This window comes from Macaca thibetana, chromosome 11 (genome assembly GCF_024542745.1).
Source record: "Macaca thibetana thibetana isolate TM-01 chromosome 11, ASM2454274v1, whole genome shotgun sequence".
Classification (NCBI taxonomy): Eukaryota; Metazoa; Chordata; class Mammalia; order Primates; family Cercopithecidae; genus Macaca; species Macaca thibetana.
In genome coordinates this window covers 99156479-99179375 of record NC_065588.1, presented here as the reverse complement: position 1 = coordinate 99179375, position 22897 = coordinate 99156479, and the positions used below count along the sequence as shown (strand labels likewise).

At 39.2% G+C, this 22897-nt stretch overlaps 1 protein-coding gene across 1 annotated transcript in view; it reads left to right on the top strand.

Moving 5' to 3' along the window:
- The first annotated feature begins 3368 nt into the window (after positions 1-3368).
- PAH (phenylalanine hydroxylase) overlaps positions 3369-22897 on the top strand; it is a 71317-nt gene continuing 51788 nt past the window's right edge. Inside the window, exons 1-2 of the mRNA XM_050750224.1 lie at positions 3369-3888; positions 7929-8036. Of these exons, the coding sequence (XP_050606181.1) occupies positions 3829-3888; positions 7929-8036 (168 nt within the window). The 5' untranslated portion in view covers positions 3369-3828. The remainder of the gene's footprint in view (positions 3889-7928; positions 8037-22897) is intronic.

Sequence of the window (22897 nt, the reverse complement as noted above, 5' to 3'; positions counted from 1 at the left end):
TAGAAACGGCTTAGGTATCCATAACTGGAAAATAAAGAAGTCAAATGTGGCAGATACACACTGGGATATTCTGAATCAATTAGAAAAGCAAAGAACTAGATAAATATTCAGCAGCATGGCTAGATCCTAAGAACACAGTTGAAAGAAAAAAGAAACTATGAAATCTACAGTACATCCATAGATTATAGTACATCTGTAATGCCACATCACATATCCATGAAAAATAGACGAAAGATATGCACAAACATTTCTATGTATTTTACAAGTTCAAGGCCAAATGTCATATTAGAGAAGTTGCCTCTGGGGAAAGGCAATGAGAGTGAGGAATTATGATAAAAGAGAACGAATAAAACAACAAGAGATAGGTCATGTAGGTTTTGTTTCTGTGCCATGAACTCATGGATTATGATTAACTCAACCTTCTGCACATGAAGATAAACAAGAAAGAACTGATAAACCTGCAATGGTTGGGTAATCTTCAACTTCCAAATCAGTGAAGGTCAGCTCTAAGTTTGCCAAGTACACAACTTCTCATCTTGCGACATGTTGCCCACCTCTATGCAGTCTTAAAAAAATACCTCAGTGGTCTACTGATTTGACTGTGGATGCTTCTTCTAGATGTGCCATTTTTTTTCTCAATTTCCTTAGTATCCAGCCCTACCCTCATTATAGCAACACACTGCATTCCATCCAAATTGAACAAAGAGCTTAAAAATCATCTGCAAGTTTATTGCACAAGCAATCTCTTATCTTAGTGCATAAGTAAATGTTTCCTTTTTGTCAGAATAATTTTTTTAAAAGAAGTGATTAGATTTTCTTCTCTGAGTTAGCAGACGATTAAGTGTGATTTCCTCTCAACCTAGATTTGGGGCATTTTTATGTGAGATAGGATTAAAAATTCCATTTTTGTACAACCATTTAGAGAAGAGTTTGGCAGTTCCTCAAAAAAACTAAAAGTAGAGCTACTGTATGATCCAGCGATTCCACTCCTGGGTATATACCCATAAGAAGGGAAATCAGTATATCGAGGAGATGTCTGCTCTCTTATGTTTGTTGCAGCACTATTCACAATAGCCAAGATTTGGAAGCAACCCAAGTATCAATCAACATGGGTTTAAAAAAAATGACGTACTTTTATACACAATGGAGTACTATTCAGCCATAAAAAAGAATGAGATCCTGTCATTTGTAATAACATGCACAGAACTGGAGGTCATTATGTCAAATGAAATAAGCCAGGCACAGAAAGCCAAACATCGCATGTTCTCACTCATATGTGGGGTCTAAAAATCAAAACAATTTGATTAATGGGGCTAGAGAGTAGAGGGATAATTACCAGAGGTGGGGAAGGGTAGTGAGGGCCTGGAGGCGAGGTGGAGATGGTTAACAGGTACAAAAAAATATAGAAAGAATGAATAAGACCTAGTATTTGGTAGTACAACAGGGTGAATATAGTGAAAATAATTGAATTATACATTTAAAAATACCTGAAAGAGTATAATTGGGTTGTTTGCAACACAAAAGATAAATGCTTGAGGGGATGGATGCCCCATTTTCAATGATGTGATTATTACACATTACATGCCTGTATCAAAATGTCACACATACCCCATAAATGCATACATCTACTAAGTTCCCACAAAAATTAAAAATCAGAAAAAAGAATTGCATTTTCAGCTGTTATGGGGAGAAGAAAGAAAAGCTATCATTTTGTTGCCCTAAAAATTATGTTGTCCTCATTTCAAACAGGAAAGAAAAAGTATTTGAGAGCCAGTGCAGTGGCTTGGTGTTGGGCGAAATATAGATTGAATTTGGGCCATTCGTTTAAACTTCCTGGGCCTCAGTTTCTTGCCTATTAAGAGGGAGTGCATAGTTCATGGGATTGTTGAGAGGAAGAAGTGAAACCATGCATGTGGAGAGCCTGGCACAGTGTCTAAGACAGAGTGTGCATGCAAATAAGTAGATAACATTGTTTGCTTTTCTTTATTGCATGCCTGTAATATTTTTGGAGCTGTCACATTCATTGCCCTCAAGTAGCATCAAGAGATGAAATGAAGTTTGTAAGAAAACCCGGAGGCTGAGGAATACAACATGTTTTATGTCTTCTACATTGAAAAATACTGGAGTCAGATAAAGAATACATTCTCCTGAGGATGGAAATCAAGATCTTGGCCTTCAATATTTAACAACATTGATCTTCCAACTTACTATGGGAAATATTCATCAGGCCCCTAAGTGTTCCTTTTGGACAGAAATTACACTTGTTATATCTGTATTCTTAGCAGACAGTAGAAAGTCTGGTACATCATAGAGGCTTAAGGAATCCTAAATATCCCTTAAAATTCTCATTTTAAAGACCAAAAAAAAAAAAAAAAAAAAAAGAAAGAAAGAAAGAAAAAACAAGCATGGGCTTGACCAAATCAGTGGTAGAACCAAGAGTTAAACCACTTGTTTTGAATCCTAAACCTGAATTTTTATTATTTTTGTTTATTTTTATTTATTTATTTATTTATTTTGTCAGATGCTTGGTCAAAGAACAGTGGGAGGAGAGGGACGGGTTTCCAGCAACCTTTATTATTGGCTTACTTTCTTACAGCCCATTAATTTCTCTTGGGAAAATATTAAGCAGGCACTCAAGGTTTGAGGCCACTGAGTTTTTACATCCTTTCTGAACCTCTGAACCTGCTTTCCAGTATTCTTTTATACTTTGTTTTACCTGCTGGTCACTAATGCCTCACCTCAGTCTTCTCCTCTAAAAGTGTGGTTAATGACATCTTTCTGACTATCTGAAGACCACTGGCCAAAACCCACCAGCTCACTCATATACTATTCCCCTACTTTACTTTCTTCAAAAGACTTAGCCCTGCCTAAACTTATTTATATGTTTATTTTCTGCCCACCAGAATGGCAGCATGGCTGGGGAGGCAGAGTCTGTTTTGTTCATTGCTGTATTCCCAAAGACTAGAACACAACCAAGCACACAGTATAGGTCTCAGTAGTTATTTGTTGTCAAATTTATGTGGACATGCTTTTAAACAATATCTTCCATTTACTGAGTGTTTATGTGGAAGAACTGCACTAAATTTTAATGCATTTCTTTATTCCTATTCTTAAAACTTTCCAGCAAGGTGGCTCTACCACCCTCTTTTCTGAGCTTCAGGAGCAGTTATGCGAACAGCTGGAGAATACCAGGCTGGATTTAAACCCAGATGGCTCTTACATTTGCTCTTTACCTGCTGTTCTCAGCGTTCACGTGACCTCTAGCTGTAGTTTTCTGAAGTCAGCGCACAGCAAGGCACTGTGCTTAGAGGTTAACAGAAGGGAAAACAACCACAAAAATCTAAATGAGAATCCTGACTGTTTCAGCTGGGGGTAAGGGGGGCGGATTATTCATATAATTGTTATACCAGACGGTCGCAAGCTTATTCCAATTGCAGAGAACCCGCTTCCCAGGCTTCCGAGAGTCCCGGAAGTGCCTAAACCTTCTGGGGCTTGGGTGGCCGGTCGCTGCCTGGTGTCTTCCCATTACCCAGGGCGGGCAGCCAAGTGGTGCCTCCCGCATCCCCCACACTTTCCCTTAGCCCTTCCCCTCCGGCGTGTCCTGGGCAGGTGACCTGGAGCATCGGGCAGGCTGCCCTGGCCTCCTGCGTCAGGACAACGCCCACGAGGGGCGTTGCTGTGCGGAGATGCACCGCGCAAGAGACACCCTTTGTAACTCTCGTCTCCTCCCTAATGCGAGGTTAAAACCTTCAACCCCACGTGCTGTTTGCAAACCTGTCTGTACCTGAGGCCCTAAAAAGCCAGAGACCTCACTCCCGGGGAGCCAGCATGTCCACTGCGGTCCTGGAAAACCCAGGCTTGGTCAGGAAATTCTCTGACTTTGGACAGGTGAGCCACGGCAGCCTGAGCTGCTCAGGTAGGGGAATTTGGGCCTCCAGAGAAAGAGGTCTGAAGACTGCTGGTGCTTCCTGGTTTCCTAAGCTCAGTAAGAAGTCTGAATTCTTTGGAAGCTGATGGGAATGTCCAGGAAGTCAACAGACAAATGTCCTCAACAATTGTTTCTAAGTGGGAGAACATCTGTCCTGGGTGACTTTCACAGGGATGAGTGACCATTGCTTTAGGGGGTTGGGGATCTGGCCTCCAGAACTGCCACCAATTAGTTGTGTGTCTTTGGACAAGTTACTGTCCCTCTCTGTTGTCTGTTTACTTTTCTGTACACTGAAGGGGCTGGTCCCTAATGATCTGAGGTGGGATGTGGAGTCCTTCTAGATTTCTTTTGTAATATTTATAAAGGGCTCTCAGCCAGGTGTCAAAATGGCAAAATTGCGAGTAAGTATCCTCCTTTCATTATGGGAAGAAGATGAGGCATGAAGAGAATTCAGACAGAAACTTACTCAGACCAGGGAGGCAGAAACTAAGCAGAGAGGAAAATGACCAAGAGTTAGCCCTGGGCATGGAATGTGAAAGAACCCTAAATGTGACTTGGAAATAATGCCCAAGGTATATTCCATTCTCCAGGATTTGTTGGCATTTTCTTGAGGTGAAGAATTGCAGAATACATTCTCTAATGTGACCTATATATCTACCCATGGCAAGAAGTCTACTCCTGGACTCTGAGATTCAGTCATAAAGCTAGACCCGGGAAGTAATGTGAGTCTGCAGCGCTCTGTCATCTGTAGGATTAGGGAGAAGAGTTGTCAGTAGAGAACAGGGAGGCTGAAGAGAAAAGAATGGTTGATGTTAACGTTAATATAACTAGAAAGACTGCCCAACTTTGGACTGATTTTTTTTTTTTTGAATCTTTAAAAAAAAAAACTTCTTATGAAAATGGTGCATGGCTCTTAGGAGATAGAACTTATTGTAAAGAGGAACAGTGTGAGAGTCAGAGTGATCCCAGAACAGGTCCTGGCACCATCCTCCACGCAGTTTTGTTGCTGCTGGCAATAGGGTCCCCACAACTGTAGGAAGCGGTTAGGGGCAGCGATCTCATCAGGAAAGGATGGGGCTTTAAAGTTCTTTATAGAGCACTTAGAAGATTGAGAATCCACAAATTGTATTCATAACAAACAAATAGTGTCTTGTTATATAGTAAATGTGAATTTGCAGACACATTTAGGGAAAAGTTGTGATTCAAAAAAATAGGCTGCATATTTATCAATGGTTCTAAAATTTTCTATGGTTAAGGATCACCCGGGATGGTTTTGAAATGGCAGTTTCTAAGACAACCTGATTTAATAGGTTGAGGTAAAGCCCAGGGAACTGCATTATAAGCTGTTAGCAGTGGTATTGACTAACTCTCTGGTGACTGGACCAGAGTAAATCTTTTACTTCGCAAGAAACAGAGGACTAAATTCCCATATTATGTCCATAGCAAAGGGAACTATATAGAACAATTGATAATTTGGAGCTGGAGTTCTTGACCAGCCTCCACTACCTATGTGGCTTCAGGTGAGTTACTTTCTCCCTTTGGCTCTAAGTTTTCCCCACCTGTAATGTGAGGGAGTTTAACTAGATGAGCACTAAGGACAAATCAATTTCTGTTGGTTAATTATTATAAAGTACCATGCGGGCATCAAATGTCAAGTGGAAAGCATAGATAAAGAAGTGATTGTGCACCTGGGCTGAGGGGCACAAACATTTCCCAAGAGAAGTGAGATCCAAAAGAGCCTTTAAGGAAGGTGAGATCTTGGAAAGGGAAATTTGGTGATTACTCTAATGAGGAGCTAAAAAGGCAAGAAAGAAAGCAGCTTGGCTGGAAAGGAGGTTCTGTAGTAGGCCTCCAGATATAAGGTACCCCAGAAACTCATCAGCAAGAAGCCATGGGGAGGGAGCGTTTGAGGGATTCTAAGTAGAAGAAGGACACGAGGAAAAATGTCAGGCTGGATCCATGCAGGCCACTAAGAAATGGATTCAGGTGATGGCAGTGGGAACGAAGAAAGGACCTGATGCCCAGAGGCATTTCTGGAGAAGACGAGATCAGACTTGTGATTGGCTGAACACACACTGGAGTGGGGTGGGGATTGGGAGGTGACTCAGCTTTAGCCCAGGTACATTCAAGTCTGAATTGCCCTAGTCAAAGGTAGCACCTGTTGACGTGTATCAGAAATATCTTACTTTTCTTGGAAGCCAACAGGAGAAAAGTGTTGCCAAGTGAACTAGAAATAGGAATATCTTTTGTCATTTCACAGACACTGGAAAGAAGACTCAGTGTTCTTTGGTAGGAAGAAGACTGAAGTCAGAGAGTCATCTGTACCTTTCTGGCAGGGTTTAAAAGGGGGAAGGGGAATAGAGGCTGCAAGAGATTGTGATTCATGGACAGTATGCAGAGATCACATGACCTGGTTTCAGATCCTGGCTCCCCTGCTAACTGTGTAATATAGGCAAGTTACTTAACCTCTCTAAGCCTTAATTTTGTCATCAATAAAAGGAGGCACTTGGTGCCTAATAAAACCTACCTCTTAGGTTGTTGCCAGAATTACATGAGATAATCCAAATCAAGTGATTATTATAATACCCGGAAATTATAGGCTCTAAATAAATGGGGTATTAAGCAGTTTTTTAGAAAGATAACATCACGATCAAAATAGGGATATTTAACGGTTTAGTCTTCCATTTCATTTGAAGCTCCCTATAATCACTCTTGCTGATAAATTTGTTTTTTCCCTCATACCTCAGTTTCATGGGGATGTTTTGGCAAAACTCTGCATTTTCTGAGTTGAAAGAATTTTTTGCTAAGGGTCATCAGTATTCATGAATTCTGAGCTTGTTATTCTGAGTCACTAAGAGTTTCCTAACACAGCCTTCTCTCATTGAGATGATGTAACATCCATTCCATTAATTTCATTAACTTGCTTACAAGAGAGTAATTGTTCTGCAAATTTGTTTCTTCTCAGTTTTAGATACCTGCTGTTTATTGTGGGCACACATAGAATTTTATGTATTATTTTTAAACTTAGGCTAATGTTTTAGCAAACTCTGGAATGTCAGTCCTAACCCCAACCTTGGTTTTCTGTCACGTGCACATAGTAAGTGCTAGATCCTGGACATTCTTTTAGATTTAGTTTAAGACTAAGTTTATTTTCTAATGGATTATTTGTATACTTTCATGGATTTTGTGGCTCTTTTTCAACAATTGGATATCTCAGATCTCAGCATATGGGAGCAAGTTAATGCATCCCGAGATCTTTGCCAAAGGTCAAGAGGTCATTTTTGTGTGTTTATAATATTTTCATCATTTTTATATATTTCTCAAAATTCTTTTTAAACTGTTCTTTTCCTTTTTTCATCATCTGAATACTGTTTTGACAGAGCTTGTTATTAGCATGCTTTTACAGATGAGAATACGAAGAAAGCTGAGTGATTTGCCCAAAGTAGTCCACCTGGAAAATGAAAGAGAGAGGATTCCAATCCAGGTCTTAGGACTCAAAAGCCTGTGTATGTTCCATTTTTAGTACTTTTCACACTGTATTTCTCAATATCTTTCTGGGACATTTTATAAACCATATTATATCACCTCTAAGGATCTTTCAGTTTGTTATATATGTGTCTATTAAATTAGATTGTGAGCTCCTAAAAGATAGAGCATTGTCTTACTCATCTTTAAATTTCTCAGAGCCCAAATAGTGTCTGGAACCTAGTAGGTGCTCATTAAAAGTATCGAATTTACAGGATTGAATGGTTACATCAATGAATAATTGAAGCTTCCTTAAGTTGATAACTGACTCAGTGGCATCATTGATCATTTAATTGCCTTGGACTTACTTATTTTCCACCACACTACATATTTCTGTATGAAATATGTATAGCTCGTTGTATTGCAAGATTTAACTAGAAGAAAGAGTTCATGTTTGCTTTGTCCATGGAGGTTTAATAGGAATGAATTGCTAAACTGTGGAAAATGTTTTAACCAAATGCATCTTATCCTGTAGGAAACAAGCTATACTGAAGACAACGCCAATCAAAATGGTGCCATATCACTGATCTTCTCACTCAAAGAAGAAGTTGGTGCATTGGCCAAAGTATTGCGCTTATTTGAGGTCAGTGCTACATTCATGTTTGTCTTGGATAATGTCGTAGCAAACTTCCATGTTATTTTCTAGTTAGATGCAATGAAAAGAACACAGGATCTGGAACAGGCAGATTTGAATTTCAGCTCAGGTTCTTACATTAACCAACTGTGTGACCTTAGCTAAGTCATTCAATCTGTCTGAGCTTCAGTTTTCCATTCATAATATAGTGCTGATAATATGTGCCTTGTCAGCTTCAACAGGAACTTTGTGATGAAATAATGTGTTTTGTAAAATGCCTAATCACATGTGTGATTAACTATAATCATATGTGACACATGTGATTACATTTCACATAACATGTAATCACATGTGTCACATACGATTACAGTTAAAGACTAGACAAAAACGAGAAATACATATTAATTCTTTTATTCGCTAAATTAATATTGATTGTCTTCTATGTGTAGGTATAAAATAATATGCAAGACACTGTTCCTTGCTTCAAGCAGCTTAACGCAAAACTATGTTTTAGAAAATAGCTAATGTTCTTCAAGACATTGGTAAATGTTTTATGATTAAAGTGGTTCCATAATTAATAAACTTGGGAAACTTGGGCATATTATTTTACCTGATTTCTTTATTATAGAACTTTTAGAGTCTCTAAAACTAATTATACTAAGTCGTTTAAAGAGAGAAATGTATATATTATTTTCCAAACTTACTTGACTGTGGATCCTTTTTTATTTTAAGATCATTTATTAACATCTTGGAACAGAGTTTAGGAAATATTGATTTGGGTGTTTGCTGGGCAGCCAAACTTCACAGAATTCCAAATAGGTTTCCTCATCCAGATTCCTCCCAAGTACTATGCTAATATTTTTGCTGGGATTTTGTCCCACCTGAAAATGCATTGCTTTATACTGAGATTCCTGTGACCTCTCTAGCTGATTGGGAGGCAGGGGTAGCACATTGGTCAGGGTTGTGCACATAGTTAGTGCTCAGTGTGTTTGGGCATGCAATCAACAAATCATTTTGTGGCATGACTGGATATGATTAGATATCTTGTGAAAACCTATGATGTTCTCAGCACTATGGGTGGGGAGGAAGATGGGGGATACACAGAAATTGTAAGGAAGAGAAACTGCCTCCTTTAGGATCTATCAGGGGAAGCAAATATTCTGAGTAGCTGGGGAGGGAAGGCAGAGCATGAGAAGTTATCTCAGTAAAAGGTAACTTTATAGACATGATCTTATTCAGTCTTATGAAAATAACATGAGGTAGGAGCTATTTCTGCTCCCATTTTTCAGAGGTAGAAACCGAGGCTTAGAGGGATTAGGTAAATGTACCCAAGGTCAAACAGCTAGTAAATACTGAAGACATCATTTAAACCCAGGCATTCTGACTCCAGAACCTACAGACACTCTTAACTGCTATTCAGTACTGCCCCAGACAGAATGGGCTTCATAGTTTGCAGGGCCCAGTGCAAAATGAAAACGTGGGGTCTCTTCCTCAAAAACGGGAAACAACGCTGTTAAAAGTACTAGAATATATAACTTTGTCCTGTCTTCTGTGGTCTCTCTCATGTCCTGTTATGGTGTTTTTGATTTGCCATTTAGTTGTGCTCTCCTTCCCTGGGCACAGTGGCCTTCTAACTGCTGGGTTCCCTCTGCAGCCAGTGCTGGGCTGACAGTTAAGCCTCTACCAAGGATGGGGAAATCCATGTTTCATTTCCGTGGGCCTGCTGCACCAACCCACAGTGACAAGCTATCCCCCAAGAGATTGTAACCTCTGGATGGAGAATGGAAACAAAGCTTGCCTAAAGCCAAACCACCCGCCAAATCCCCTGCCAGATCTCCCAGGGTTGGGGGAGAGTGGCAGCTGAATATGAGCTTCCCCGCAAAGGCCATGCCTCCTGGTCATGACGCTGGGCAAACGGCAGTAGTGGTGGTGAGGTAAGACCAGGGAGGGGAAGGCTGCGTGGGCCCAGAGGTCCAACAAGCTTGAAAGCAAGCCCTTAGAACCATGGCTGAGAAGGTAAGGAGAGGGCAAATGGTGTGATTACACATGAGCTGAGTCTCCAAATACCCAGCATGTGCTTCATTGTCCCATTGGACTTTGCTTATCAAACACAAATTCAAAAGTCGTTATTAAGAATTTCAACTCACGCCTGTAATCCCAGCACTTTGGGAGGCCGAGGCAGGCGGATCACGAGGTCAGGAGATGGAGACCATGCTGGCTAACACGGTGAAACCCCGTCTCTACCAAAAATACAAAAAATTAGCCGGGCATGACGGTGGGCACCTGTAGTCCCAGCTACTCGGGAGGCTGAGGCAGGAGAATGGCGTGAACCCGGGAGGTGGAGCTTGCAGTGAGCCCAGATCGCGCCACTGCACTCCACCCTGGACTACAGAGTGAGACTCTGTCTCAAAAAAACAAAAAAACAAAAAAACACAAACAAATTTCAAGAAGGTTGCAAAGAACATGAAGAACATGAAACCCCAAGTGTGATTCCTGTGGGCCGACACTGGACACTGGTTACACATCCCAGAAGCTGGCCCTGACCTCACACCTCTTTTATGAAGCTTTCCTTGAATTAATTACGATCTTCTCAGTGTTCCCAAAGCACTTCTTATGTTTAACTGCAGCACTTCCTTGTTTGCTCAGTGTGTACATTTATGTCTAGCCCTGAGGATGGTTTCTTCAAGAAGGGAACCTTGAGTCATGTTTATATCCTCAACAGAATCTGAGTTTTATATATGTTGTGTTCAGTTAAGAATGAAATTCAATCTAAAGAAAATTTTTTTAACTTAATACATTTTTTAAGTTAAAAAATGTTTTAAAAGTATCTTTTCACTTTTTGAACCAATTATGATTATGATTATTATTATTATTATTTTTGAGACAGGGTCTTACTCTGTCACCCAGGCTGGAGTGCAGTGGCGCGATCTCAGCTCACTGCAACCTCTGCCTCCCAGGTTCAAGCGATTCTAATGCCCCAGCCTCCCGAGTAGTTGGGACTACAGGCACATCATGCCCAGCTAATTTTTATAATTTTAGTAGAGACAGGATTTCACCATGTTGCCCAACCTGATCTGGCACTCCTGGACTCGAGTCATCTGCCTGCCTTGGCCTCCGAAAGTGCTGGGATTACAGGCATGAGCTACCAGGCCTGGCCAGAGCTGGTTAATTTTTACCCTGAGTTTTTAAATATAATTAAATCTTGTGATTGAATATATGAATAAGTAGAGAAAAGAGATCTCCTATTTAGAATTCCAAACAATTTAAGTAGTGGGTTTTTATAGTGACTTTTTTTCCCAAAAAGTACCACATGGAAGGGGGAGAAAAGTCTCTTTACAGTGGTGACATGTGACAAAGACACCTCAGCCATGTGACCAAAATCAACATTATTCAAAAAGAAACTGAGTATTAAAATAAACCTTTCCTTAATAGTAAAAAAATAAAATTAAATTAACATAATCAGTGATGTCATGTTGATAGTATGAATTCTTGGTAGGATGAAAATGTTTCATTACCCCTGTGGTCTTCCTCCCCACAATCCATAACCTCCATCTAACCATGAGAGAAAAAATCAAATGAATCCTATGGGGAACATTATCCAAAATACATGACCATTACTCCTGAAAACTCTCAGGGTCATCAAAAACAAGTACTGTCTGGGCGATTTTCACAGCCGAGAGGAGCCTAAAGAGGCATGAAGATTCAGGCCAGGCATGGTGGCTCACGCCTGTAATCCCAGCACTTTGAGAGGCTGAGGCGGGCAGATCACCTGAGGTCAGGAGTTTAAGACCAGCCTGGCCAACATGGTGAAACCCCGTCTCTACTAAAAACACAAAAAATTAGCTGGGGGTGGTGGTGGGCACCTGTAATCCCAGCTACTTGGGAGGCTGAGGCAAGAGTATTGCTTGAACCAGGGGGGCAGAGGTTGCAGAAAGCCAAGATCGCACCATTGCCCTCCAGCCTGGGCAACAAGAGTGAAACTCCATCTCAAAAAAAAAAAAAAAAAAAAAAAAAAAAAAAGAGACATGAGGACTAAATGTAATGTGGTATCTTGAATGAGATCCTAGAACAGACAAAGGACTTTAGATATAAACTAAAGAAATTTGAATAAAGTATGGTCTTTAGTTTACAACGTGCATCAATATTGGTTCATTAATTGTAACCTGTGTTCCACATTAATGTAACATGTTCATAATGAGGGAGACTGAGTCCAGGTTATGTGGAAACTCTCTGTGCTATCGTTTCTATTTTTTCATAAATCAAAATTATTCTTTAAAAATTGCCTTAAAAAATTAAACCTGGGGGAGGAGAATTTATGTCTGAGTGAGAGCAAGCAATGAGGGTAGAGAAGAGGGACAGCGTTTTCTGAGCAACAAACTGTCCATGAGAAAGAATATATCTGTAAAATGCACCTAACTTTTTAGCTTTTATATTAGATAATCAGCATTTTCTCCTTGAGAGGTTGCCCCTTAGGCCTAAGTCAGAGTTAATAGATTAAATAATAGTAAATGAACAGAATGTTTTCAACCTAATAAATAAACAACAAGTAACTAAATTATCAGAACTGGATGGAATGCACTCAAGACGTGTGTGTGTGTGTGTGTGTGTGTGTGTGTGTGTGTGTATGTGGTGGTGGTGGTGCGGGGGGGCCAGGAAGGGGGGCACATGAATGTGTGTGAACTTTGGTTGAACTCTCTGAAGCGTTATCCAGAATCTCAACTACACAGGTCAGTAAGTGATGTTATTACACCCATTTTACAGAAGAGGAAACAGAGGTCACTATAGTGGGTGACTGAAGAAGGGTTGTTAGTGAGTATTGATTTTTTTTCCAAGCATACTTCAGAAGTTGCTGTAGACATTGTATAGGCCAGTATGCTTCTCACCTTAGTAACAGCCTGGCAAAATGTTACAATCACTCAAAGTGCTGAGTTAAGGCTGGGCATGGTGGCTCAAACCTGTAATCCCAGCACTTTGGGAGGCCGAGGCAGGCAGATCACTTGAGGCCAGGAATTCAAACCAGCCTGGCCAAAATGGCGAATCCCTGTCACTACTAAAAGTACAAAAATTATCTGGGCATGATGGCGCATTCCTGTAATCCCAGCTACTCAGGTGGCTGAAACATGAAAATTGCTTGAACCCGGGAGACAGAGGTTGCAGTTAGCTGAGACCACCCCACTGCACTCCAGCCTGGGCAACAGAGTGAAACTCTGTCCCCCTGCACCCCCCCCAAAAAAAGGATGCTGCGTTAAAAGAATCAAATTCTAGTATTTGTGGAACCATGTTATGCAATGAGCTGGGCACATATGACTGTTGATTTAATCCGCATTAAACTAAGTGAAGGTAGTACTCTCACTTTATGGATGAGGGCTGAGGTTCAGAGTGGCTGAGTAATTTGCTCAAGATCACACAGCTAATGTGCAGTGGAAATGGCATTGAACTATGAATCTCAGATTCCAAAACCCATGATCTTTCTATTACACCCCACACCTCTGCCAAATACAGATATCCCTGAACATCTGAATCACTCTGGAGTTTTTTAAAAAATGCAAATATCCTGGCCCCAGTCTCCCATTCTTGGGGGAAGGGGGCAAGAGTGTCTGTCTCTGGGTATTTTTTCTTTCATATTGAAAAATGCATTTAAATGCAAGAAAATTAACTACTAATATTCCTTCCATCTATTAACCGCTGTTAACATTTTGACATATCACTTTCAATTTTTCCTGTATAATTGCAGTTTCAAAAATTACAAATTAACATATTGTTTCTTAAGAAAAAAAAATAGAAGATAAAGCTACAGTTTTCTCTGATCTCTCCTCTATCCTGATCATTCTACAAACTTTCTAGCCAAGACAGCATCATTATGAGTTTAGCATATTTCCTTCCAGGCCTTTGGAAAAGTATGTTGATATTAACAAATGTCATACTGTGCACATTGGTCTGCAACCTCTTTCAGTGAGCACAATGGAGTGGCCAAGAGGATGGACTCCATGTATGTAGGGCTGTGGCTTAGAAAGGGTCACTTGTCTTCTCTGTGCTTCAGTTCCTCATCTGTAAAATGGAAACAGTAATCGTGTCTGCTTCATAGGGTAGTTCTAAAGATTAAATCACTCAATGCATGTGAAACCCTCAGAATGTTTATTAACTGTTAAGTAAGAATTACTATATATATATTTCTTGAATGCAACATTTAAAAATGTATACATGTTGACACATACAGAGCAGGTTCATAACTTTTAACTTCTGAAGTATAGTTCTTAATATATGTGTATCATATTTTATTTATCATCCCTCTATTTTTGGCATCCATGGTGTTTTCTGTTTTCTGTAGTCACAGACAATTCTGCAGTATTTTGTTCAATTTTTTTGGTAAGTAATATGCAAACATTTATTTTGAGTAGATACCTATAAGTGGAATCTGGTCCTAGGATATGGACATCTTTAGTTTTAATCAGAACTACAAAGTTTTTCTCCAAATGTCCTGTAAGAATTTATACTCCCACTGGTTTGACATGAGAATACTGATTTCCCTATAGATTTAAGAATATATGCTTATTATTGCCTTTAATCTTGGACAATATAATGAGTGAAATGCAGTAATTTATTTATTTAATTTTCATTTTTCTGATTATCAGTGAGATGTAGGTCATATTTCATAACATTAATGATTTGTCTTTTTGTAAATTGTGATTTGTCTACACATGGTTTTTTTTGGCAAATGTGCCTTTTTCTTACTGATTTTTTGACATTTTATATGCTCTGAATACTGTTATGTGTGTTACAAAGATTTTCTCCCAGTCTTTCTCATTTTACTTGGGTTTATGGTATAATTTGTCATGTTGAAATTTAAAATTCTGATATAATCAACATTTTCAGTCATTTTTTCATGGTTTTAGATTTTTGTTTGTTTGTGAATTTTTTTTTAAACTCCACTGGTGACTCTGATGCCCAGCCGGGAATGAGAACCATTGTTCTAAGCCGTTGCCCGGGAAGGGGTTCTTGCTGTGTATGAGAGACTGTGTTATCACTTCACAGGAATTAAGTCATATTTAATACTCATCACAGTGCTATGGGGAGTCAGAGATGCCATACCCATTTTAGAGAGGAGGAAACTAAACCTCAGAGACTCAGTAGCTTGTCTAAGGTAGAGAAGGTGGTAGGACTTCAGAAATTGACCTAGGTCTATTGTGCTAAAACCTCCGGGCTTATATATTTTTTTAATCAGAGAAAAACCAATTGCTATGAGAAAGCAGAAGGACACAGCAGTTATTTTGCACCTCTTTTCGTTGTAAAGAGAATTATCTTTAAACTGCGAATGTTGAAACAAAATATTGAGAGCCAAGAGAAGCATGGCTGGTAGATCTTGGGACTCTGTCCTTGGACTAGTGACTTCACCCCATCACCTATCTGTTACTTACAAAGGGGTGAATCAGGGAACTATCTGGGGCCAAGGTTTTATGAGGAATCAAGAGATCACTATTTGCCCATAGATGAATTCATATCTTTGGTACCAAACATTATAGTAGCCCCATGTTATGATATAAAGAGTAGGAGGAATATAGGCTTGATATTGGGCATCTAAATCCCAGATCTGCCAGTGATTAACTTATTGATCTTGCTATGCCTGGTGTGACTCTGAGGCCACAGAAGATGCTCACACAATTTTTATTCCTTTACCCCTTCCATGTGTGATCTATGAACCCCATTAGGAATCTTCAAGAAAGCGTGAAGATGAGAAAGATGTTGGAAGACTAGGGAGAGTAGAAAACCTTGATTTTAAAGTTTTATTTTTTTTAATGAAAATCTAGAATGAATGACTTGCATTGTTCATGAACACTTATAGAAAAGTGGCAATGGCCAATAATAGCTGGTGTGGAGCCATTTGCCAGAAGAAAAATAACTTGGCAGAGTGGGGGATTGTGGTGCACATAGTGTGCTTGTGTATTTACACCTCTCCCAACATCTTTGTGAATGAGGTGGAGAAGTGAGTCATATATGAAAATACGGACAAGACCTTTAAGCTGTGGAGTTTACAACACATTTCTGGACCCTACAAAATGAAATTAAAGGAAATAAGTGGCAAAACAAATGAAATAATCTAGACTATACTTTAGAGCAGTGTTTCCTAAACATTTTTTTTGGCAAAATTGGTATGATAGTAGATGTTTTATCAGAAAAGAATTCCAAGGGTCATTATATCTGAAAAATTCCACATCTAGGTTTTAGAGAGCCATAGTACACATGAACTTATTAAAGATTCTGAGAAGTTCTGCAGAGAGGAAACCTGTTCAGTGTAATCTCACTCAGCATTTCCTATATGTATTTACCATGGGACCTTGTTTAGGGAAGATCTGTTAATATCTTCCAGGCACCAGTGTTCCACTAAACTTATGCTGTTTTACAGTTATGAACTCCAAACTATCAGCGATAACCTAGGTTTGGGGTTAACCTGGCATTGGGAGTAAGAATATATCATCTAGAATCAGACTGTTTAGATTCAGAACCCAGTTGCATAACCTGTAAGCTTGATGACCTCAGGAAAATTATTTAACTTTTTAGTGGCTAGGTTTCCTCATTCTAAAAATTAAGATAAGAAGTAGAAGTTCAAGTGAATTGGGGCCAAATGATTAGGAGTATACCAAAACCCTTACCTGCTAACCTACAAACATCCCACTGACCTCCGTAGATTGTTCTTTTCAATTATTTATGCATTGGTTTAAACATTTTCTGTAGCGCTCTATATTTTTAGCCTCTGCTAGCTCATGTCCGTGCCTTTTAGGAAAATAGTCTCCTGAGAATCTTTACTCTAAGTGGCTTAGTAATGGGATAAAAAATGAGAAGCAGGCTTCTGGGGGAAGTACACTGTTCACCTTACCATGTATTCTCTGGGGAAGGGAACAAGCAAACAAGCAGATAAACAGAGCTCTGAGCTCCAAGGCCGTCTCTGGCGTATATGGGTAGGTTCAAAGACAGCATCATTCAATTGATGAAGACACCTACGCTCAGACTAGACAAGCTTCCAGGAACTAGACACTTAGAGCCAAAAACTGCTTCAGAATTTACCCTCCATTTTTACAGTAGACAGACCTTTGCTTCCAAAAGGTCTGTCCTCAGACTGGCTGCAGCCCTGGCTCTCTCCTGCAAGGAGTCTCCTCTGAGTTAGGCAGCCCAAACTACCTGGAAGGGAGAGTGGAGGAAGAAATAATCTCATAAAGAGGGAGGTGGCTGAAAGAAAAAAATGTCCAAAGAATCACACCAGAGACATGCCAAGAGGAAGCAGGAATGAGATCCCAAAAGATGGTCTTTGGGGTGAGAATCCCATGGAAGGTCCAGCTTGAATCTCTCCAAGATCTCCTCCTCCAGACTAGAGTGGGGGATAATCTTGAGCTCCCTATAGAATTTAATTGTGCTGCTCATTCTTTCTTGAATATTTCTAGTTTCCTATAAATGCCAGTGGGTTTAATTTCCATATTGTTGGTCAACTGGGGCATTGTTGGCCCTCCCGGAAGAGGAAATCAGTGAAACATGTAAGAACTTCCATCAGTATCTCCTTGCGACTTCTCCAACTTTTGCAACTACCATATCTCACTCCAAATGTTGTTGTTGCCCCAGACAGTTCCTGTCTCGTCCCACTACAGTGTAGTCTTAAAACAGCTGCCAGAATGCGTCTTTTAAAACATGAATCAAATGATATCTCTCTTCTGCCTAATTACCTTGCATAGCTTCTTATAATGGCCAAAATGGCCCTCCATAATCTATTCCTGGTAACTTCTCTGCCTGGTGTTTTCACACCCCCACTTCCTGCTCACTCTGCCCCAGTCACACCGGCCTCCTTGTTGGTCTGCCCTCACGTTGTGCATTCTCTTACTCCAGGACCCTTGCACTGGCTGTTCCCTCACGTTTTTCTCCCTCACTGATTTCAGGTTCATGCTTAAACATTACCTGTTTATTTTTTTATGACTTTGTCGCTACATTGTTTAAAAATAGCACCTCCATGAACAATGGTGTAGCCAGTCCCTTTCCAGCTTCATCTTTCTCCGTGATGCTGACCACCATCTGAAGACTATATATTTTACTTCTTTACCATACCTACCATTTATCTCCTCCTTCGAGAACATAAAGCTTCACGAGGGCTGAGATTTTTTTTTTCTGCTTTTCCCACTGTTACACCCCAGCACCTAGAACAGTGGTTAACACAAAAAAGGTGCTTAACTGAATGAATTATTGAACGTTCCTGTCTATTTACCTAAGACCGGTGATTTAGGACATTTTTTTGTAAATTTCTTTGATATTGTCCCCAGCAACCTCTGAAACAGGCCAGGACATAACTTCACTTAGGTTTACTCCAAGACAACAGCACGTAGCACATAGTGGTCCAAGAAGCTCTCCCTTGCCAGTCTATTCTCATCTCAAAAGATGCCTAGGCCTTCCTTCTTTTCGAAGTGTGCTCTCAAAACAAAATAAAAATAAAAAAAAAGAGCTGAGAAAAATTTAGGGTGAAACAAATATTGAAGAATAAAATGACACATAAAATGTAATGTGCTCCATCTTTCAGTGAAATGAGCATCTATACCAAGTTGAGGAGGCAGAGTGTAAGGAATACCTACTGAATATCTATTAATGAAGACAAAAATTGTTAGGTGCAGACAAAAATTGTTAGGTGCTTTTGCTTTTTTAAACTCTCATTAAGCTGCCAGGTAATATTATCATCTTAATTTTAAACACAGAATACCAACTTCAGAATGGCCAATTAATATAGCCAAAGGTAGTGAGTAGCAGAACCAAAATTTGAACTCAGATAGCCCACATACTTGCAAGATACTGTTCTCTCTTTTCAATGAATAAAATAGAGGAGGAGGAGGAGACGGGGTGCCCAGTTTCTGGTCAAGAGAAGATCCAGAAAGACAAGCCAACTTTTCACCATTATGAAGTCTGTTTCTATAGTTTTATTTACTTGTGACCAATCCCCCTTTAGAAAGACTTTGTTAAAGGATAGGAGAAGAAAGGGGTTTCTGGTGAATACTTAGAAAAATTGGTGATTCATTTCACCTTGCCTGTATCTTCTGTTTGAATCCTGATTAAGCAAGGTTTTATGCTGCCATCTTTTATGCATAAATTAAATATTAGACAAATCATGAAATTGTTTTTGAAAAGTTCAAGCCTTTATTGCCTTCCCCTAGATGTCCACTTGGAGTAGTATCAAGAGTGCTTTCTTTATGCCTCAGCAAAGATGTGGTGAGTGTATATGGGTCAATTTGTAAACCTACACAGACACTTGTTGAAAAGTAAAAATTCATTTGTTAAAAGTATGATCCTAATCAGGCTTGTAAATTAACTTTCGAGGCTCTCTTAGCAATCAAAATTATTGGTTTCTAAGGATCCATACTAGTAAATTAGAAAGACGCCAATAAGGAAATTACATGCCAAACTGGAGGGTTGTTTATTAACAAATTGATTCCAATGGGAAAGAAATGATTTAAACAATTCAGCTCTATGTTCAGTATGTAATTAACCAGAAACTTCACTCATGTAAGACTTCTGCCAAGTAAGTAGCAGTTACATATAATCTCATCATAACTTCCACGCCCCACCCCCCATTTGTTAGCCTGGGCATAATATTTTAAACATTTTTTAATAATCACATGCCTATACCTATCATAAGTATTTACCCCAATGGTTATCATTATAACCACTTAACAAATAAAGTTAAGGTTTCATTATAAAAGTAATAAATGTGGCTGGGCACAGTGGCTCACGCCTGTAATCCCAGCACTTTGGGAGGTCAAGGCAGGTGGATCACGAGGTCAGGAGATCGAGATCATCCTGGTTAAAGTGGTGAAACCTCTTTCCTACTAAAAATACGAAAAATTAGCCAGGCGTGGTGGCAAGCACCTGTAGTCTCACTTACTCGGGAGCCTGAGGCAGGAGAATGACATGAACCCGGGAGGCGGAGTTTGCAGTGGGCCGAGATCGTGCCACTGCATTCCAGCCTGGGCAACAGAGCGAGACTCTGTCTCAAAAAAAAAAAAAAAAAAAAAAAGCAATAAATGTTTCTAGGAAAGTTGAACTATGATTTTAAAAAAAGAGAAAGAAGGAAACAAAAAAGTTGAACTATGATTTTAAAAAAAGAGAAAGAAGGAAACAAAATCACCCCTAAGCCCTTCATCTGGAGACCGCCACCGCACTCAGGTCTTGAAGTGCTTACCGACACGTTTTTTAATACATGTTGTTGTTTTTGTTACTCACTTTTTAATGATTGCCTAATCTTCCATTGTGTGATTATACCACAGTCCACTTCATCATTCCTCTATTATGGGAGTTTAGTTAGCTTAGAAGTTTTGGTGAAATGCTATGTGAATTTTCTCATAAGTTAAATCTCTAACACTAGAAAAACTGAGTCATGAAACATAAATTGTTTTATTGTTATCCTCAAAGCTAGAAGCTTCTCTGTGGAAGTGGATGCTTCCAGGGGTGGGGTATGAGTGAAGAGCACTATATCCTATGGTCTGCTTCCCAGAACTTCTTCCCTGCTCCCCTTCCTTCCCAAACTCTCCCACAAATAAGCATGCCAGAGGTGTGTCCATTCTTGGTTCTTGAATTTGCTGTGCTCTCAGCTCTGCATAAGGCAGGAATTGGTTATGTCTTCTTTTGAAGTTTCATCTTAGGTAAATAGTAGGTGGAACCTACCCATTCTCTTTCTTCTTGAGCCAAGAAGGATGACATTGCTCTTTGCTTTGTTTAACAAGTAATCTGTGTTTGCCAGAGAAAGCTTCAGACCTGCCGCTGTCTCTCTGGCGTTACCTCCCCACTATTCTCTCTCTCCCTAATGGGGGCCCCTCTGTGGGTTTCCCTAGCCACAGTCCTCAAGGGTGTGTTGCCTGCAGTTGAAGCCATAAATAATGGCTGCACCATGAGCCTGTTTGAGGTTACTTATTGTATTTACTACATCCAGAGGTTTTAATTATTTGTGTTTGACATAATGGTAGTAATAATAATAAAAGTTAGTATTTTAGTGGAGTGCTCACTGTATATATGCCTGGCAGGAAAGGCAGTGTGGTTAAAAAACTAATGACTCTGAGATTAGGAAAAAAAATGGGCCTTGTTCTCTAGCTGCTTAAGGCAAAGCACCTTCATCTCTGATTTTATCTTTTTATGTCTCCTTTAACCTTCTCAAAGGATTGTTGGGATGGTCATAGAAAAGAATTCTGTACTATAAAGTGATACTTAAGTGTGAAAAGGCATCACTACCGTTCTTTTGAACTTTATACCATTAACGATTCAGGCAATAGATAAACCTCTTCAACCACAAGTTCAGTGAATTTTAATTTTTTGACATTTTAGAGTTATTTAAGTTATATTTTCAGATACTTTCTGTGCATTTAAATATTGGAGTAACCCCTATTATCTGTTTGTTTTAATAAAGTGTATATGATACTCCTTGTTTTTCTCCATAATAAATAGCATTACCAAGGAAATCACACACTTTCTGACTAAGTAGCAGATAATTTGCTAGGCATTTATGTTAGAGGACCAACTAAAATAAATGACTTTTTTGGTAATAACCATAAGAACTAAAATATCACTATCTAAAGACATTGAAATTGAGAAGCTGTAGTAAATAATCATTATTTTCACGTTTTTATGGCATTTAATGAAAGCAGCTTCCCAGCTCTTCGCACGAATGTGGGAGTGGGGTGTTTCCATACTTAGTAAGTGCTTCCAGCAGGAAAACACTGACTGCAAGTTGCCATCTTTGTGTTGGGGGTTCAGTGCATTTTAGTAGACTTTGCCAAGTGTTGCTGCTGACCAACATTCATTTTTTATGTTCATTTCTGCTTCAGAACCAGTGTAAAGAGTGAAGGTTTTGCAAGAAAACTGTGGCATAATTACAAATGAGCTCCAGTCCCCCACAGCCTATTCTCAGAAAGGGACAAGACAGATATAAATAAAACTCTTGAGTCATCCAGCCTAATTTTTTTAGGGGATGCATTTGGACAAATTATACAACCCACCTTGTGCCTCTTATCTATGTCTGGTGATTTTGCATCTAGCACTCAGCAGATGCCATAGTAATCCAAAAGAGTCCAAGGAATTTGGTTCTACAATTAGGGAGCATTTCAGACATCAAGCAAACTCTGATACGCAGGCAGTTATTACCTTTGAGAAAGAAGTTATTGCCTTTTTCTGGTAATACATCACAGCTACATTCCTTAAAAACTCTAAGACTATTTATACTTGTGATGTTCCAGCACTTTTTGAGAGCATTTTAAAAATTGTTTTTTCACTGAGGTGTTTAAGAATAGTCAAGAATAAATGTCAGTTTGAATTTTATATATATATATACACACACACACACACAAGAGTTAATGTGAAAATATAAACAATTATTACAAATCAGTAAAAAATCTCTGTGATAAAAAAAATGGTATAAACTGGTAATTCATTAAAAAAATGCAAATGGCTACTAAACCTAGGAAAAATGTTTAGTGTCATCAGCAATTAAATAAAAAAATTGAGTAATGAGTTATTTGCTGTTTTCATCTGTCAAGTCAAGAATATTGAAAATTCTTAAAGTTAGTACAGGTGGGAAACATGGATCTTCTAGTGGAAAGATAGAAGAGATGAGTATAGTCTTTCTGGAAGGCAATGGGACAATATATAAATAATCTTTAAAGGGTAGTTTCTGATTAAACAATTTGACCCCTAGGCATTTATTCTGAGAAATCAGACAAGTAGGCAAAAATTTATGTATAATGTTGTCCATTATTTCTAGTGGCAGAAAAACAAGAAGCAGCACATATATCCATCACTATAGTATTGGTTAAAGAATTTATGACTGCATCTATGCAGCAGATCATCAGGCAGCCATTAAA